This window comes from Gadus morhua, chromosome 9 (assembly GCF_902167405.1).
Source record: "Gadus morhua chromosome 9, gadMor3.0, whole genome shotgun sequence".
NCBI lineage: Eukaryota > Metazoa > Chordata > Actinopteri > Gadiformes > Gadidae > Gadus > Gadus morhua.
In genome coordinates, this window is record NC_044056.1 from 1573153 (window position 1) to 1594236 (window position 21084).

General features: G+C 41.0%; 1 protein-coding gene across 2 annotated transcripts; it reads right to left on the reverse strand.

The window, feature by feature from the left end:
- Positions 1-6573: 6573 nt before the first annotated feature.
- Positions 6574-14391, reverse strand: LOC115550569 (sialic acid-binding Ig-like lectin 14). Of its 2 annotated transcripts, XM_030365733.1 has the most exons (9): positions 14308-14349; positions 14147-14206; positions 12069-12128; positions 11157-11480; positions 10741-11037; positions 8247-8370; positions 7687-7786; positions 7458-7550; positions 6574-7349 (listed from the first exon to the last, which is right to left on the reverse strand). In XM_030365733.1, the coding sequence occupies exons 2-9, from the start codon at positions 14196-14198 to the stop codon at positions 7206-7208; spliced, it is 1194 nt and encodes a 397-aa protein (XP_030221593.1). In that variant the 5' UTR covers positions 14199-14206; positions 14308-14349; the 3' UTR covers positions 6574-7205. The 2 variants fall into 2 exon arrangements, with proteins under 2 accessions (XP_030221593.1, XP_030221594.1); XM_030365734.1 differs by having other exon boundaries at positions 14147-14391.
- Positions 14392-21084: the final 6693 nt, after the last annotated feature.

Below are 21084 nucleotides of genomic sequence, written 5' to 3' on the forward strand. Positions count from 1 at the left end.
TCTCCCTCAGTCATCTTCCCATTATCTTTTTCCTTGTCATTACTCTCATATCCTTCCCTCCTTCTCGCCCTCTCTTTTTCTGTATGTCTCTCTTCCTTGCTATCTCCTTTTCTTTTTTCACATGTCTCCTCTCTCTCTCTCTCTCTCTCTCTCTCTCTCTCTCTCAGAATCTCTCATGAATACGCATACCCCCACATAGTGGTGGAGGTATGGGAGGGGGGTGAGGAGTTTGTTGTTGTTAATTACTATAATCCATGTAAAAGGTTAGAGAATGATTAACTAGTTAGGATTAAAGGTATAGAAAGACACAGGATAATATGGTGTGCAGACTTCAATGCTCATAACACAATGTGGGGATGGAATCACAAAGACACGAATGGAAAAGTGATTGAAGAGTTAATGGAGGACAATAATCTTGTTTGTTTGAATGATGGGAGGGGGACAAGGATGGATATAAGAACAAGTAATGAGTCAGTGTTGGATCTGACATTGGTGTCAGTAAATTTGGCAGGGATCAGTATCTGGGAGGTTTTGACAGGTAATTCTTTAGGTAGTGACCACTATGTGTTAATTTGTTCAGTAGGAGGAAGAGGAGAAGTGAATGTTGGAAATGGAATTCAGAAATGGGTGTATAGTAAAGCAGAATGGGGTATATTTAAGTTGGTCAGTGAAGAAGTTATGGTTTCAGTTGTTACTAGTGGAGATATAGATACAGTAAATAACAGTGTTACATCAGCAATTATTGCTGCAGCAAGTAAATCCATTCCAAGAAGTAAAAATAGAAGGGATAGGAAGTTAGTTCCTTGGTGGACAGAGGAGTGTTCCAAGGCAGTTAAAGCCCGAAACAAAGCATTTAGGAAAGTCAAAAGAGAGCATAATACACAAAGTCTGGTGGAGTATCAGAGGGCACAGGCACTGGTAAAGAGAGTTACAAAGAGAACACAGAGGGTAAGCTGAAGATAGTTTTGTGGTAAGATAGGAAGAACAACACCGGTAGGAGAAGTGTGGGGAATGATAAGGAAGATGGGAGGAGATAGAAGAGAGTGGGAGTACCCAGTGATTACGTTAGAGGAGCAAACTGCAATATGTGATGAAGATAAGGCTGATTTGATGGCCAAATCTTTTGCTCAGGTGCATAGTGTTGATCAGTTGACAGTGGAAGGGAGAAGGAGAAGAGAAGTTACTTTGAGTAATTATCCTGATGTGCTCGTTAGGAGAGTAGATTCTAGGGAGAAAATAGATGATGGATTTACAATGGCAGAGCTCAATCGTTTCTGTCTAAACTGTTTAAGCCTAAGTAAAGAGTTATCCGAACTTATAACAATAAGCCTAGTTTATTTGAGTAAGATACATACAATAGCATACAACACACAAATCCGAGGCCTCAGATGGGAGTTCGCCCTGCGTCTCTCTATTTGCTTCCCAATGAGAACTCTGACGCATTGGCAAAAGCCAGGACTTCTTATACAGTGGCACAGGTCTCAGAAGTGCTGACAACAGCTCTGCTCCCCACATGCTAAATCAATATGTTGTTTCCCCCTCATCATGTAAGCTCTGTCTGCTATTCCTTGCACTGTCTAGCCACCCTACCTGTTAGCGTTATCTAACATTAACCTTTGTGTCTGGGGTACACCGGTCACTAGAAAGCAGGGATCCCCTTACGCATTCTTCTACTTGAGGAGAAGCCAGGAAACTCTGTCCTTTAAGTAAACATTATTTGATTGTGGTGTATAGGTGATTTCTCAGTTGGACCCTTGACCACCCTAAGAGTTTCAGGTAAAAGGCACATTCAACAAATGGCAGTTAGAGAGACGGAATGTGAAAATACAATTTTACCATTACAGCATCGTAGGCAATACTATTGGCATCTCAAGCAGTTGTGCATTTTCTTCAACATAGCAGAACATTTGGCTTCAATGTCACTATATTGTATATATTAAGGGTGTTTTTCCTTGGGTGGGCCATGAAAGATTTTGTGGCTGACAAATAATTTTCTATGGAGAAGAACTGTGCTTATTATGTCATATAACTGAAGCGTTGAGAATTAAGGAAGTCCTTAATCGGACATGGACTGTATGGTTTTGGAACAGGCGGAGCCATCCAGCCATGCATCAATCTATCCATCTGTCTGTCTGTCTCTCTGGTTGCCTGTCTTTCTAGTCGCCTGTGGCAAATATAGTGAGGAGAACTATCGGGAGATGATGTGCTAGTTAGGAGAGTAGATTCTAGGGAGAAAATAGATGATGGATTTACAATGGCAGAGCTTGTGAGAGCAATTAAAAAAGCGAAGCCCTCAGCTCCAGGGGGAGATCAGGTGAGCTATGTAATGTTCAAACATCTCGGAGAAAGAGGAATGGAAAAATTGTTAGAACTATATAATAGAGTATGGGTGGAGGGAAAGTTACCAAGTGTATGGAAGGAAGCGGTGGTGATTCAGATTAGGAAACCAGGGAAAGATCCAGGAAAACCTTCTAGTTATAGGCCAATAGCATTAACGTCTAACATATGTAAAATAATGGAGAGATTGGTGACAGAAAGGTTAACGTATGAGCTTGAGAAGAAAGGGTTGTTGACAAGTTGTCAAAGTGGTTTCAGAAAAGGGAGACATACAATGGATGCAGTGGTAAGGCTTGAAAATGAGATACGGAAAGCACAGGCAAACAAAGAGTCAGTGGTGGTAGTGTTTTTTGATATCGAAAAAGCATATGACATGATGTGGAAGGAAGGTTTGTTAATTAAGTTGCATAAGATGGGGGTAGGTGGAAGGGTTTTTAACTGGATAAAGAATTTTTTGTTTGACAGAAAAATACAAGTCCGGATTGGGTCTGAATTGTCAAATAAGTATATGGTGGGGAATGGCACTCCCCAAGGAAGTGTAATTAGTCCTTTATTGTTTATAATCATGATAAATTATGTTTTTTCAAAGGTACCAGAGGATATAGGAAGTTCTCTGTTTGCAGACGATGGGGCTTTGTGGAAAAGGGGAAGAAATGTGATGCATATTATTAGTAAAGTCCAGTCTGCAGTTGATGGGGTGACAGAGTGGGGATTTGACTGGGGTGCAGATTTTCGGTAGAGAAAAACTCAAACTGTATTTTTCACTAGGAAAATAATTGAGGATGGGATGAAATTGAGGATGTATGGGAAAGAGTTGGCTCATTTAAATATTTGGGAGTTATTTTTGATTCTAGGGTAACGTGGGCAGACCATATTAGGAAGATTGAGGATAAATGCAAAAAGGTAATAAATGTGATGAGATGTTTGACTGGTAGGGATTGGGGAGCGAGCTGTTCAGCTTTAAAGACTATATATGTAGCTATGATTAGATCTGTGTTGGATTATGGGTGTATAGTGTATGGGTCAGCCACAGTGTCTCTCTTGAGAAAGCTGGAAGTGATTCAGGCCAAGGCATTAAGGGTATGCAGTGGGGCTTTTAAATCATCACCAGTGCCTGCCCTGCAGGTAGAAATGGGGGACATGCCACTGGAGTTGAGAAGGAAACAACTGATGGGGAACTATTGGGCTAATCTGCAAGGGCACAGTGAGTCTCACCCCACAAAAGGAGTGTTGAAAGAGTGCTGTGTTTATGGGAAGTGTGAGAGGAATCATTTTGGTCGGGTGGGGAATGATATAGCGAAAGAGTTTGGTGTGGGTGAATTGAAGCTTAGTCCAGCAGTGGTATATCCATTAATGCCGCCATGGAGGATGGTGTGGCCAGAGGTGGACTGGTGTGTGTTGGATATAAAGAAGAGAGAGAGAGAACACATAGACCTGGCTAGTGTTTTTAATATTCATCCTCTTATAGAGTACAGTGAGTATGTTCATGTTCTTACAGATGGTGCCAAACAACCTGAGACAGGAGTGACAGGGTTTGGAGCAGCTGTTCCATCAAAAAGAATAGAGTTTAATAGAAGAACATCAGATAATTTAAGCGTTTATACAGTGGAGATGTTGGGGGTGCTGGTCGCTTTAAAATGGGTGGAATCAAGTACAGAGGAAAAAATTGTGATCTGTATAGATTCAGCATCAGTTTTGGCAAGAATGAGGTCGTTTTACTCAAGTAGTCACCAAGGTTTGTTATTTGAAGTTCTACAGTCAATTACGAGGATCGTTCAGCAGGGGAGGCAAATACATTTTTTATGGGTTCCAGCTCATGTAGGGGTGAAGGGAAATGAGAAAGCTGATAAGATGGCGAAGAAGGCATTGGAGAAGGAAAAAGTAGAAATGAATATCAGTTTAAGCAAGGCAGAAGTTAAAAGCCTGATATGGGGAAAAGTTAACAAGATGTGGCAAGACAAATGGGACAGTGAGGAGAAAGGGAGATATTTATATAATATTCAAAAAAGTGTTAATGTTAAAATAAGGTATAGTGGTCAGAGGAAGGATGAATACATTTTGATTAGGTTAAGGTTGGGGCACAGTGCACTAAATAAAACAATGAATTTGATAGGAAAACACCCCACAGGATTATGTGAGGGGTGCCAGGTAGAGGAGACAGTGGAACATGTTTTAATGAACTGTAGTGGTTATGGGATGGAGAGGGAAAGTATGAAAAATCAATTGAGAGAATTGGGTATGCAGGAGTATACTTTGGAAAATATTTTAAGTTTAATGAAGAGGAATTGTATAAAAGTATTGTTTGGCTTTTTGAGAGAAACAGGGTTATATGATAGGATATAGAGTAGAAAGATGGTGTGAATGAGTGAGTGTTTGGATATTTTTGTTTTTGATTTATTAACTGGATCAGAAGAGGGCGGTAATGCACCAAGTTGTGGATGCCAACCGCCGAAAAACCCCAAGAAGAAGAAGAAGACCACTTGGCTCTAAGCCACGGTTGATACTGGTTGTATCGTGTTTGGGCGCTACGCCATTGATGTGGACACTACCTGTCACATTTGTAGGCTTTCATGCCATTGTTTGTAGGCTCTTTAGCCTTCATTATGTTGTCTTGCTGGTCTTGCCCGGCAAGTTAGATTTCCCTGGCGATAGTAATTTGCTTGTGTGGTACTAGTTTGTATTATCAAGCTGAGTGGGTTATTGTTTAGTGCTTGTTTGTCTTACTGTTGTTCCTGCTTTGTTCTCCCTTTCCCTTATCCCTTTCCAGTCAATAAATTATTATTCACTTTAGAAAACGTGTTTGCTTTGGATCCTTTCTACTACCGGGACCTGTGCTTTGGCACCTGCTGTACGGGCTGAGGTCACGCCAGCCCTATTCAGTGTAGGCTGTGTACATTTATAGTTTAGTTAAATACATTTGTATGTGACAGCATCTACACACATCAGGGTAAATAATGTATGCAACTACACATTTTAAAAGACCACAACCATACATGTTGAAGATCACAGTCAGGCCTGTGGATGGAGATGCTTCAAAGCTTTTGGGTTGTTGCCTCACCTGTGGGGGGAACCTAAATAGCTAGCTTTTTTTTACAACAGTTGTTATCTTATCAGCATTCATAAATTAAACACAATTACACACGTTATTTTTCACAGATTTCTTTTTCAGATTGTTCAACGGAACAACAAAAGTAAACAAGGAAATAAATGTAATATTTGAAGGAACATGGATGTAGTAACTGTCTGCCAATGACAAGTGCCTATAACCACAGACTGCAATATTACATACTGTCCTTTTGAAATTAACAATGATGGAACTGTGCCAATACGCAATTTTGTTGTACTGTTCCAAGCTCAACAGTACTACAAGTACTGTTACAAGCTTAACTTTGCTTCAAGAGAAGAACATATCTTCTTACTTCCACAAACAAGAAGAGCCATGGTGTGCTGCGCTGATGGCTCTGTTATATGGGTTTACGATTCATGAAGAAAGGTCACTGATCAGTTTTCAAGTTCATAGTGCAAGTTTGTAAGGAAGTGGTGAGTAACGGACACTTTACACTCACATTGCTGTGATGTGCATTTTAATTAAATAAAAACCTTTCATATGCATTTTAAATTCCTTGTTTGTTGTGTTCTTTATCAGCAGTTCATAATTGGAGGCGTTGTGAACATTTATGATGAATTCTTGTTCATTTGGGTCCTGGGGAGACTTGGGTGTTGCAGTGAATAACTTTGGAGACCCCTGCTCTACTGGGCTTTCTCCATCGGCCCGGCTCACGTCGGACATGGGTCCTGTGGAACAAAGTGGTAACCATTTCTCTACAAACTTTGGGACCTAACTTCTTCCACAATGTTTGACCTAGAGACTCCATTCCACTTTTTAAACGTGTATGTTACCATGGAATCGATAAGTATTACTTTTCTAATTTAAATGGTATATACTTTTGAAAATATTCTACTTTTAAAACTTACGATTTTACAATGGTGGACCGCCCATTCCCTGAGACTTCGACTACTTCAGACAGACTTCGCACCTTAGTCCCTTCGCACAAACTATCTTGGGCTTCTAAACTATTAGAAGATGTGGCAACGTGTTTTATTGTTTATTGTAGCCTACTTTATTGCTTGGCTTGGACATGGTTGTTGTTGTCATTTGGACAACTCTATCCACACTTTCAAATCTTTAAAGTGAAGACACAAAAAATGCAACAGACCAAGTATCACAAAGATTACTAAAATGTTATTATCATTTTAATGACAGATTATCATAAAATAATCATTTGTCATGAAGATTATTCCATACATGTGAAAATAATATATATGATTTTATAATATATTGACAAAGTGACAAATTTATGGGTTGTGTATGTCTCATATGCACATTCCTTTGACGTGCATATGACGTCAAAGGAAATAAAACATGAGACATACACAACCCAAAACCAAAGACAGCAAAAACCACTGAGTAGGTTTAAGCTCTGAGAATATTTAAATATGACTTGAATTGGCCCCATGAACGTGTGGCACAGATAACTCCATGTGTAGAATGTGTTTAGTCGATACAATTCATTTCGTAGAGAATTAGTTGAATAAAAGATTGAGAGCAGAGTCATCCTTTAGTTAGGCAAGGCAATGTTTACTTTTAAACCACTAATCAAACATGAGGCCCTTCATAATGGTTTGCAAAGATATAATTCACCTGCACACATTTTTTAAGGACAATCATTCAAAGATCATTTGAAGACATTTTTAAAGTGATAAATATGTTTTTGGAGACAATACAGATCTCACATCTATCCAGGATTGACCCCTGAATGAAAAAGTGTTTTGATAAAAATAAGTCAAATGTGCTTTTAAGCATTTGGTTAAGTAGTATTATTTCCATAACCTGTGGCCTCCTCGAATACCCCCCAATGGGCTCCCAGTGATCTGATCCCATTGCTATCGAACCGCCCACTCAACAGCCGAAGCTCCGCCTCTGCATGCTCGGGGTAAAAGTTAAAGGAGGTCTGCAAAAACAGAAAACAATAGGAAGCAATTCAGACATAAATAAAATATCAATAAGTCAATACAAAACAGATAAGAATGAACGGACAAATAAATAAATGAATGAGAACCTCAAATGGCACGCCTGTGATGAGAGAGCGCCCTCTACTGGTCACAAAAATCAACTGATAGATGTAGTTGGCTGAGCGGTATTTTCCAGACACCTGTAATATTAACATTGCTAGCCTTGACATTGTTATAATAGTAACAGTATTGCAAAGTACAGTGATGAGGCCTATATGAAAAATGTACCATGGCAGGACAATGATTGACAAGAACATAGTATAGACGCATTTTAACCTGAGTAATTGTCTCTCCTTCAAATAGGTCCAATCTCAGTGGGGCGTGGACCACGCGACCAACAGCACGGTCCCACCTGGTGCCGTAACGCAACTGGAAACTAGAAGTACAACATGGGGAAACTGAGTCTCTGCTCCTGAAATTATTTGTGCTTTTTTATTAGTTGTTCTTTTTTTTCCTGTTTGGCTACACTCTTTCTTTGAAATTACAATAACATTGACCTGCCGGTGCAAATACTTATGTCACATATATTATACTAAAGCTACCACCTTTAACAGCATAAATCAACCACTTAAAGTAATACCCACACACAAACAAACACTTTTGTTGTAAAATAATAACAATAATCATTCACGTTTTAACTAAAAAAATCATATTAATCACAATAAATAGGGGAGGGGGTTTCCTAAAATAAAGTAAACAATCTTGCTCAAGCTAAGAGAAAAAATTCTTGACCAGGAGGAGCAGAGACTCAAACTAACTCCGTTTTGCCAGACAAGTTGCTCTCTGTGGTCATCTAGTGTAGATGTAGTCAGACTGAGAGGTACAGTATGTCTTACCCAGTAATGTGATTACCAGGCTGCTCCCAGACTTTCACGCCTGTGATGCTTCCTTCTCCTGAGGTCACAAAGGGAGTTCCTCCACCTGATCCAAGGGCTGGTGAGTATGAGTAGTACTCATTGGCTGAGGATAATGAGAGAAGGACAATATATAGCTTAGCATAGCTTTAGTATAATATATGTGACATAAGTATTTGCACCGGCAGGTCAATGTTATTGTAATTTCAAAGAAAGAGTGTAGCCAAACAGGAAAAAAAATGAACTAATAAAAAAGCACAAATAATTGCAGTTCTTCCTTCCATCTGGAATTTGTATCTGAGAATCTCATCAGCTGATTTATGACCAATGGCAAGACTATCCAGTCCAACCAGTCATAGGTATGGACCAGGGTACTTGCTAATAGCCAGCTCAAAGGGAAAGCTTTCAAAAGAGACGTGGCCGACACACAGTGAAGTAGGAGAGTGTTCACGCATACGAGCAAAGTGGTCTGTAACAGAGTTAGTTATAACAATAGTAAAAAATAAAAAGATAATAATAAATATAGCTGCGAGCAGCAATGTGGGTGTCAAGCATAATGGGACTCGGTAAACTAATTCTGCCGGATGGACATAATCGGCAAGGGGGCTACATGACGACCGTCTCGGAAATCGGCAATACCGACAGCCGGTGGGATGAGCATTATTTTACCAAATGGGAAAAGGACCCCACCTAGAGGTAAGGGCGCAATACAGTCTGCCTGACAGAACAAATGTCACAAATACATAGGGGTATTCGGAACAATATCCCTAAAAGAGACACAATGTAAACAAGCATCCGTTCTGGAGGTGGTTCATGAAGCATCTAATCCAGTGGGAATTGCATATTGTAGGTGGGCGGAATGGTAAATATAGTCATTGTTGCATTATACATTAAGTACCGCTTGTCGCCACACGAGTGCAGTGTCTAACCATTAATGAGCGCCGTCAAGTTTGATTGGCTGTCACGGCCAAACGGTTTTGAATATGAGAAAGCTGTTTGATACATTTGTTCAGGTTGGTCTGAAGATCATATATGCCAAGTTCCATGAAGATTGGATATAATTTGTGGCCTGTGGAAATTTAAAACTGATTTTGACAACTTTCAACATGGTGGCCAAGTTCTGATGTTGCCATGAGAAATAATTTATAGGCGATATGGGGAGGTCTGACAGTATCATCAGACATTGAAAATAAGTTTGAAATGTACTCATGTGAAGAAAGAGGAGTTAAAACACGTCTTCATTAATTATAGCGCCCCCTAGAGGTTAATGGTCACCAAATTCATTGAGTGTCCCCATGATGATGTTATGGGTCTATGTATCAAGTTTGGTTATGATATGTCAAAGGACTGCTGAGATATTGGCGTGTTTCCGGTTTGGCGGCTTCGCGGTCGAATATCATTGGCTGTCGCGGGTATTTCTGCAAGAAATAATATATACTAGCTATATGGGGAGGTCTGATAGTATCACCAGACATTGAAAATAAGTTTTAAATATACTCATGTGAAGAGAGAGGAGTCAAAACACATCGACATTAATAAAAGCGCCCCTAGAGGTCAAAGGTCACCAACTTCATTCAGTGTCACCATGATGGGGTCATGGGTCTATGTACCAAGGTTGGTTATGATATGTCAAAGGGCAGCTGAGATATGGGCTTACTTCCTGTTTGGCGACTTGGCGGTCAAATTTGATTGGCTGTAGCGGGCAAACGGTTTTGAATTTGAAAAGTCTATCAGATGTTTTGTATCAAGCATGGCCGGAAGATCATGTGTGCCAAGTTTCATTTCAGTTTTTGTTCTGCTTTTTTGTTGACTCTTACTGCTTATTTTGAAGGTTTTTGACATAAACCAAGATGACGGAAAATCAATCATGGCGCAAAATGACGTTATATGGTGCGTTGAACTCGGCTTGGTTCAAGGAATCTAATGATACCTGGTTTGTGAATATTGGATGAATGGGTCAAAAGTTATAAACATGAATGCATGTGAATTAATTGGACATGCTCAATCCTTGAGGGGTTTAGATACAGATATAAATAGTAAAATAAAAGATAAAACATGGTGATTGTCTGCCCATCACTACATCACTAAACTCAGACTTGTTCCTGTCTTTTAGTCAATCTAACTTTGAATGTTGATCTCACAATAAGCAGTAAGAGTCAACAAAAAAGCAGAACAAAAACTGAAATGAGTACATAAGAAACATATTTAGGTTTGAATAAAATAACCTTTTCATTTGCTCACTGGCTTTGAGTCAATCTTACTTTGAATAATTGATCAACACACTGCTTTGTCTTCTGTCTTAGATCGAAGAAACATTTAGATACATCACCAAGCTCAGGGTGGTTTCCTGTTTTGAATAGACTTACCTTGAATGTCGATCTTGTAGACATCAGACTTTTCCGTGCCAATTTCAATTTCAAAAAGTAAACAAATAATAAAATGTACTCTTCATTGAAAAGGTAGTACATTGACTCACATAAGATACTGAGTTGGTATCTTGTAGACGTCACAGTTTTTTTCCCAGATGGTATGTAGTAGGCCGCAGTGCAGGAGACATTGTTTCCATGGTGGAGGTGGGAGGCGTTGAAGGTCAGAGTGGAGGTCACGGTATCGTCCTGCTGGAGCTGGGTGCTGAGCCCCAGGGCGGGGGTCCACGTCACAGTGGGGGGGTGGGTGTCACAGTAGGACGGGGCAGAGCACCCCAGCTCCACAGGAGTCCCCTCCTCCACCACCGGGTCCTTGGGGGTGGTCAAACGAGGTGCATCAGGGAGCCCTGGGTACCAAACCAATTTAGAGCGGTTACTATGGAGACCCAAGCATAATTTGAACCACAGTGAGACCAATAGGACTTGTGAGAGATGTTTGTTTCAGACGGACACACATTGCACTTACCCTTGATCCTGATGGTCACTGGGTTTTCATAAAAATTATATTTTAATGGATTTCCACAGTCAATTCTAAAATAATATTGAACATTGTCTTCAAGTACGTTATTGAATGTTGTAGTACAGTTGTACGCTGTTAGATTTCCCCTGAATGTTGTAGCACTGATAGTTATTTCATCTTTTTTCCATGTTGGTATACATCCAGGATGTAGATTGACTTTATACTGGTCCGGCACGGTGAAGGAACAAGGAACGGTAACACAGGATCCAATGAGTGTCGTAACACTTGCTGGCACTAGGGCCTCAAATTCTGCAGCGTTGCACCCAGCACCTTTAAAACAAGAGGTTGAAAAATTCAAAGGCTCAATCGATGCACAAACTGACAAAATATTTAAATGCATCATTGCATTTCCTAACAAAACAAGATTATATATCCTACGATTATAATTAATTAGTAATATTAGTTGCTAAGTTATCAGTTATTATTATAATAATCATCATTATTATTATTATTATTATTATTATTATTATTATTATCATTTATTGTGTTTGATTTGGATGGTACATTTCAAAATTCGAAGTTTAAAATCTAAAGGTTAAATAATCAATGAGTATTTAAAAAGCATTAGCAGAGGACTACAGAGGGTACCTACAGGTATTAAGAGAGTACAATAGGTATTAAAAGAGTACTACAGAGGGCACTACAGGTAGTAAGAGAGTACTATAGGTATTAACAGAGGACCGCAGAGAGTACTACAGGTATTATGAGAGTAATATATGCATTAACAGAGCAAGTATTATTAGAGTAAAAATAGAGCATCAAAGGTATTAGAGAGTGTACTACAGAGAGAACCTCAGTGCTACAGGTATTAATATAGTAGCTATCGAAGGTAACATCATAGAGGGTTGAGATGTTTACCTTGCAGGAGACTACAGAGCAGAAATAGTCTCCAGGATCCAGTCATGTTCTCATCCAGAACTTCATCAGGAGAAATACAAAAATCACATTAACTTCAATGCTACACTTAATATCGTAATATACTTTGGGTATTCAGTGTACAACCCTAATTATAGTAAGACATTGTAAACTGCTAAAGAAATGTCTATTTCAAAATACCAGTAAATCTTCCACTCTTTCCATGACTGATTACAATAATTTCCAATCATATAATACCAATATTCAAAGTAGAACAATGATGAATATAGCTGCGAGCAGCAATGTGGGTGTCAAGCATAATGGGACTCTGTAAACTAATTCTGCCGGACGGACGTAATCGGCCAGGGGGCTACATGACGACCGTCTCGGCCTGACACCCAATAAGAATTTGTACGAAAACAATAGGTTGTCGCGCAACATAGTTGCTTGACACCCAATTATTACAGTTCCTACACCTTGAAACTCTGACCCATGAAAAAATGGCTAAAGGAAGACTATAAAGGTACGAACACACCAAACGCGTACCCCGCGTACGACTACGACGCGTATAAAATCTGCAAATTTTCCATAGGGAACCATTGGTTTACGCGCGTATGAGCTGCGTACACGCGTTACATGCGCTAAAGCAACATTTTACCCGCGTTAGCGGCGTATGAGCTGCGTACATATACGCGCGTACATATACGCGCGTACATATACGCGCGTACGCGAGGAGTTTGATATTGAACTTTTTACGCTCATACGCATGACGATTAGCCGCGTTGCCCAATCAGCGTTGAGCTTGACCCGACGTCACTGGCAGAGAGTAGTGAGCTTGGACAGAAGCATACGGCCGACATCTTTCTTTATTCTGTGTGGAAATAGTAACATAGTTACGCCATTAAATGCTTTTATGGAAACATTTCTAGCGAGAAATGTGCATTTTAGTTTCATAATGTTCGCTCGGTGAATGTGAAGGATGTTTGGTTTGATAGTTATGACGAAGAGGGAACGCTTCGTCCTTCCTCCGTCCTTCGGAGGAGACGTAAAAACGAGGTCCTGACTCACTGAGGTCATAAAAGATCCCAGGGCACTTATCGCAAAGAGTAGGGTTTCCCCGGTGTCCTGGCCCAACCAGGCTCATTCAATCTGGCCCCCTAATCATCCCCCTGTATAATTGTATAATTGGCTGACTCATTAATTCCCTCACCCTCCACCTCGAGCTGGTGTGTGGTGAGCGTTCTGGCGCAGATTGGCTGCCGTGCATCACCCCTAGTGGGTGCTACACACTGGTGGTGGTGAGTGAGGTCCCCCCCTTCAATGTAAAGCGTCTTTGAGTGTCTAGGAAAAAGCGCTATATAAATTCAATGCATTATTATTATTATTATTATTAACGCTCCGTTCACTTGCATGGACAGAGTCTCTGGTTACTAAGCAACCTCAACGTCTTGGCGGACTATATATCTGCTGATCAACACTACGAATGCTGGAAACACACCAGACACACCATATGAAGTTATTTAACCCGATTATTGTTATTTATATCCGAGATTATTTAATCTAACCCGATCTAAACTCTATCACCCAAACACGGCGGCGTTTGGGTTTCCTACCTCGGACTCCAGCGCATTCACGGCCGACAACTTTCTTTATTCTGGGTGGAAATAGTAACATAGTTACGCCATTAAATGCGTTTATGGAAACATTTTTAGCGAGAAATGTGCATTTTACTTTCGTAATGTTCGCTCGGTGAATGTGAAGGATGTTTGGTTTGATAGTTATGACGAAGAGGGAACGCTCCGTTCACTTGCATGGACATGGACTCATCTAGGCGCGTAGGAGCGTAGGCGCGTAGCTGCGTAGGACCATTTTTGACACAAAATGGTCAAGCAACATTTTAGCTGCGTTACGCGCGTAAATCTTTACGCGGGTACGCGTTTGGTGTGTTCGTACCTTAAGACATCCAGTCAAAATTAAGTAGCATTGAGTACCGACTAGCTTTCCTCCAGAGAAAGCTTTCACAAAACCGATAAATATATTGGTAAAGCGTATTGAAACAGCAGGAAGGATCGATTACTTACGTTTTGCAAGGCAGGCAACCCAAGCCGCCGCAAACAACAGGACAGAGTGCATCCTAGATCCTGAAGAACAGTGAGCCGTTAAACTGAAACGTTCTCATTAGTATCAACGTCAGGGCAAATAAAGTATGCAACTACAAATTGTAAAAGATCCCAACCTATACCTGTTGAAGATCACAGCCGTACCTGTGAGCTGCTTCGAAGCCTTTGGTTACCGCATAACATGTGGGTCGAACTTAAATATACGTTCCAAACATTGCTGTTGTGATTTCAGCATTCTTTGATGACATAATATAAAATGCACCAGCTTTTCCTCTACAGAAGTAGCAGCATACTTCTCAATCAGCACCTCCTCTCTCTTCCAGAGTTGTGCTGGGTGGTTTTGTTGGCCATCCGTTACTGCAGTAGCCCCAGTACCCACATAAACTCGCGAACAAACTTGCGTTTCTCACAACTTTATTACGACCTTGCACTATGAATTGGAAAACTGAGTGGTAAGCTAGGTCCCCTGGAGTGGGTTGTGCGGTTAAGTATATTAACAACACAGACACAAACCAAATCCCACCAATAATCACTTTTATAAGAATAAGTGTAATATAACGTTTAAATTATGAATTCAAGTGTATTCAATAAATGATAAATGGAGATTTTTGTGGTTGGATTTAGTTATTATTGAAATAAAGTCATTGCTAAATAATAACCAGCACTTATTGTATCTTGAGTTCATTGATACAGTAATTAATATAACTTAATAAAGGGTGCATATTTTAAATGTGGCATCATTTTATTTGTTTATTATAATGGGGAATGAGCATTTGTGAAGCGTCAACTGGAATTGTAGTAAAAACCAGGTGACCTCGGTTGAACCGGCGGTTTCGTGATCGGATGCGCTAGATCGGAACATGCACTCACACTAGGCCATCTGGCCGCGGCCGTTTTAGCACCTAACCGTGCTCAAATCTGCCAGTGTGAGTGTGGCCAGTCTGGCCAGGCCGGGCCAATTTGGCCACTTGAGAGAGGTGTGCTGCTACGGTACAGATGCTAATGAGCCGACACGTGCAAACGCACGGCTACGCAACCTGAGCTGGATGACGTATAGTCAATGCGACGACCACGGACATAATAAAGGCGACAAGCCTTCTTTCCCATTAAACGGTAAACATCGCGTCAAGTGGTTCAACTGTTGGTGTGTTCTCTGTGTTGTTATCCATTGTTGTTAAAACTTTGACTGGCGGCAGACTTTATTATGGTCCATGCAGCGGACGCTTGGTGATGACGTGTTACGACGTGGCCATTTGAGCACGGTTAGGTGTGAAAACAGCCACACGGCCACGGCCAGATGGCCTAGTGTGAGTGCACCCTGACGTCCACACTTGACACTCTAATGCGAGCTCTGTGGCCGGACTGCTGTTCTGAATACACCTGCCTGCAAAAGATTATCCCTAAAATAAGACTGCTGAAGTGGCCCTGGGTGGGAGAGAAGTCTGTATGTTGTACTTTGGTTTAAGATTGTATTGCATAGTAAAAAATACTTCACATTTGTGTAGTCCTGCATTGTTGTGTTGAGAGAAACAACATCATTTCCTGACTGGCAAGAGGAGGCGGAGTTCCCCAACCCTTCGACATGTTTTACCGAAATGCCCGCCCACAAGGAAAGTCCCCGACATCAGTCCTGGAAATGGAATGGAATGCAGCAAAACCTGCGGTGGCCGTGTTTTAAGATTAGCACGCATCTCAAACACAGTTCAGGAGAAAAAGGATAAGGGCCACATGTGTATTTATTTGGAGTTCTGAGTTTAAAGTCAGAACTCTGGGATTGAAGTCAGAATAGTGACTTTAATCTCAGAATAAGATTAAAGTGACTCTAAATCTTTTGTTCGTTACAGGTAGCCTACCCATAATTCTGACTTTAATCTCAGAATTCTGACTTTGATGTTAGAATTCTGACTTTATTCTCAGACTTCTGAGATTCATGTCAGAATTCTGACTTTATTCTCAGAATTCTGATTTAATCTCAGGATTCTGATCTCAGGAGGTGCACAGTATCTGAGCTGAAGAGACAGTGTAGCAAAAAAAGAACGTTCTTCTAATTTAAACAGGAAAATTAAACCACAGAGAATCGTTATGCATTTTACTTGATCCAATAAAAACAGGTCAACGACCCTAAATTTGGCGCGGGCCGCAGTAGACAACGTCCACAAAAAGGTTTAGTTTAACAGCTCCCTGTTACTTTAATAATAACTACATACAACCACATAAATCTCCATCTTTCATTTATTGACAACACTTGAATTCATAATTTATGAACTCCGCTGCAAAGGAATAATGCATCTGTTACGTAGGTGGGTTGGCTCATCATTATTATCGTGTTCCGTTCAATGTAAACATCAGGTTGGTATAGGTAGTTATTTTGTATGAGGAATGTAATCCCTTTTCTTTTCTCCCCCTCTGCTCAGGTACCCCCGCCCCTCCCTGTAGAGTATCCTGCAGGCCCAGTGGTGACAACAGCTGAGGGCAATTACAATCAAAAGGGGCGGGTGGATAAAGCCTGTGCTCTCCCACACCACTTGGCTCTGGTTGCTTCACGCTTTTGGTCGACGGGAAGTGTCGAGCAGTGGAGGTGTGCGAGGGAACGCGGTCGGTCGCTGCTCGAGAAGCTGCTGCTCCGGTTGTAGAGACAAACTTTTTTGAGCTTTTTTGTTGCACTTGTGCGATTGTGGTTCATAGGAAATAAAGGAAAAGGGTATCACTTGGTGGGGGTTAGAGTTAGGTGGTGTTCTAGAGGCGGGTTCCGACCGACGACCTGTATAGGTCCGGAAAGGTGCCCGTTTCTTTTTTTCTTTCTCTTTTATAATTTTTTTCCCGTCTTTTCTATCTAGTGTATAGGATGACTAAAGGGAGTAAAGGTAGGGGGAGGGACCTGAAGGGGGAGGGAAGGTAGGAGAAAAGGGGCAGTGTAGGGGAAGAGGCAGTAGTAGTAGCGAGGAAGGAAGAGAAGAGGAGATTCAGGGAAGAGAAGGAAAAGATGTTAAAAGAGGGAGAACATTTAATAGTGTAGATGGTATCGAAACGGAGACGGTGAGCGACTCAAGTGAGGAGGAGGGAGTTGAGAAAAAGGGAGATGTCAAAATGATAGTCCGGTTTGCTGAGGGAGGTATAGGAAAAATGAACCTGTTAAAGCTAACAGAGGAGTTGACAGGAAAGTGCGGTGATATAAAGTTTGCTAGGGTTTTAGGAGATGGAAATCTGTTGATTGATTGCAAGAAATGAGCTTCAGGTAGTTCTGACAAAGAATCTAACAATGGTTGGTGTTAACAAAGTGGTGAAGGTGGTGCAGGTTGGATTGCAGAGAGAGAAACGTTGCAAAGGGGTGATAACAGGAATCTCTCTGGATATTGAGGAGCAGGAGATTAAAGAGAACTTGGTGGCCAAAGGCATAGAAGTGATTAGTATTAAGAGGATGACTAGGGGCCCTGAAAAGGAAATGGGTGAATCTGTATTGGTGGAGCTTAAAGGAGAAGTATTACCAGATAGAGTATTTCTAGGGTTCCTGTGTTTCTATGTGTGGGCTTACATACCTAAGCCAATGAGGTGCTTTCAGTGTCAAAGATTTGGGCACATCGCTAAAATCTGTAAGGAAAAGAGGAGGTGTGCGAAATGCTCAGGGAATCATGAGTATGGGAAGTGTGAGGGGGCCAAGTTAAAATGTTGTAGTTGTGGGGGTGAACATGTCGTCACTTTTGGAGGCTGTGAAATAATGAAAGAGGAAGTTGCAGTTCAGAAGGTAAAAGTGTTGGACAAAGTGACCTATGCAGAGGCAGTGAAAGTGGTAAAACAGAGGCAAGGTGCTAAGAGTCAGGGGTTGGTAGCAGCCTGGGGAGGTGGAAGGGAAGTGACAAGGGAGTCGGTGGGAGAGAAGCAAGATAGGAACAAAGTGTGGGTAGATAAGAAGCAGGTGGGGATGTTTGTTGCAGCAGTGATGAACTCCACTAGAGACTCCACGTCAAAGACAACGAGCATACAGACGATAGCTAAGGCAGCCAAGGATTATTTGGGGATGGAAGGGTTAAAATGGGAGGCTTTGGTAGCCGAGATAAATACACAGAGTGGTCAGGAGCCGGTGAGAAAACATCATAACCATGGTGAGAATTCTACAGTGGAATGCAAATGGCCGGGAGGTTAAATATTTTTTAAGTCAAATGACTTCAACAATCACCCCCCCCCCGGTCAACAATCGTAACGGGGGGGGGGGCCCGCCTTGAACATCCTGCATACGGGCCCGTCGTTGCCTTGTTACGCCACTGAACAGGGTATTAGATATTGGAACGGAACAAGAGTATGCCACACGCACACAAACCCACACACCAACACGCACACTATAAGATATTGCTGTTTACCAGGTGCCCCCCCCCTGTCTACTGTGAGCTATTGCTTTGAGCTGACTTGGCTATTTAACCCCGCCTCGCCTCTAACACGGAGCTACATGGACGTAAGCATTGAAACCCTACAACTGTACGGACCTACGATCAATAAAGACAACCGAGCCACTCTCTCTCTGTGTGTGTGTGTGTGTGTGTGTGTGTGTGTGTGTGTGTGTGTGTGTGTGTGTGGTCATAAGCATCTTCCATGGCAGCATTCTGCCGGTGTGATGAATGGCTCCTCACTGGATCCCTAGCTCCTCCTGTATTGATCCACGCTGTAACTGTTATCTCTCGGCGGTGGAGCAGCGACAAAGTGATGGAAATACAAAGTGTCAAGTAAAGTGGGCTCGCTGTGTTCCACACAATGTCCTCTTATCAAGACTGTGATGAAAGAAGGAAAGAAATTAAGCAAGAAAGAATGACTTTCTTTCATACCTGTCATGCGTACAGGTATGATCATTTTCAGTTCTTCTGGTTTTGGGATACTTGCCAAGCCTTAGTGCAAATAAAAAGCCTGTCATTATTCAAAACATTACATTACAAGGGTGGATTGTAAACATTAATGGAACCGGTTTTGGAGTTTTCTAGCATCCTAGCAACGTCAATCGAATGGAATGACGCTGTGTAATCCCTAAACCTTCCCCTGGTGAAATCACTCTTTGTTTTTTGATTGGGTGAGACTTTAATATTATATAGGTTATAATCTGCATATAGCTGTCACTTCCATGGGCAATACTACTATATAATAATAATTGAATTATTACCAAACAAAAATGTTGTTTTATTATGGTGTAATATAGGGTCTAGTCATAACAGCTGACTTGGCTGCACTTCCCTCTAGTGGTAAAAGAATGGCATTACACACAATGACTACTGCATTGTGGGTCAGGGTGTCCCACTTGTGTCCTATAATGTCTCGCTGCCGCTTGTAGGACATGGACATCCAACGTCCAAGTGCTGTCACGTGATTCCGCTTGCCACCCCCACTGACGTCACTGGCTAATGACTGAAACATGCGTTTGTGAAATGAGTTTTTGATGGGTCCACTCCTTAAGCCAGGGGTGTTTCTAGGTTTCATAAACATCCGGGGCTTAGCCCAGACTGAAAATGAAAATGCCAAAATGATTTCTATGCTTTATTTTGCATGAAAATTTTTTCATAATCATTCACCTAAATAAACAAAATGCGCAGTTTATTATAGCTTAAAATAGCTACCTGACTGCAGTGCTGCTTATCCCCAAATGTCTAAAGTTCCATTCAAGTTATTTAAGAGTAAAATTAATACAAGTGAGACAGACTTTACACATCTGACTGGGGATAGGATAGGTTAATTTACTTGAGGTGGTAAAAAGGTTATGTTATTAAACTGTTTATTCTCTTGCCAGAAGGACTATCTAGACTAGGCCTTATAAATAATTATAAATAATTTTATTTTTATTTATTTTTTTAACCCAAAAATTATATTCGGGGCTAATTAAACACATGGTCTGTGATTAGGATGTCTGGGTTCAGGGTCTGCGTTCAGGGCCTAATCGACACGCGTCCTGCCGTCCTCCGAGCACCAGGAAACCAAGTTCCAGGTGGTTAATATTTAGCTCAGACGTCGTTAGGGTTGGGAATCGAGAACCGGTTCTTGTTCAGAACCGGTGCCGAGTCAACCGATTCCTTGGAATCCTTAGCAAGCCTGCTTAACGATTCCGCTTATCGGTTCCGGTCGCGGCAAATGCGTCATGACGTCACACACACGCTTGGTTCAGAACGCAGCAAACATGGCGCTGTCAAGTTAAAATTGTCGAGGGGGCGAAAATTGTACCGGCCTACGTCATCCATAGTAATCCATTCCAAACCTGCCTGGCAACAGACGATCGTGTCGCCCGTTGTGGGAAGGTTCTTGAACATTCGCGAACTCGTTCATTGAGCGCGACAAGACAGATAACACATATTTTACAAATTACAATTTATTAGCGTTCCTAACTTTATATTTGTATTGTATTGCATTTATCTATTTCCCTACACAGTAATAGCTAAATGTTATGGGGATAACGTGAATAATAATGATAAAAAACATTTACCAGTTGCCTGCTCACCTATCTACCCATCCATCTATCTATCTATCTATTACCTATAATCTACTCTCTAAATTAAATTAATGAAAGTAAAATTAACACAAGCTAGCTAGACTATGATACACATTAAACACTCAGTTTACTAGCTAAATTCGATAAAACAATTAAGTGCAATACAAATATAAAGTAAAAACTAGAGCTGTCAAGCGATTAAAATATTTAATCGTGAGTAATCGCATTAATGTCATAGTTAACTCTAATTAATCGCGATTAATCGCAAATTATTTTTCTATGCTAAATATCCCTTGATTTTTTTGTCCCATAATTCTTCTCATTATAATTCTCTTATCAACATGGTGAAGTGCATCGGCTTGCCTTGTGCAAGTGATTTTTTATTGATAACTTTGGCATATACACTGATCAAAACAAAACATACAAAAAAAGAGCCTATAGT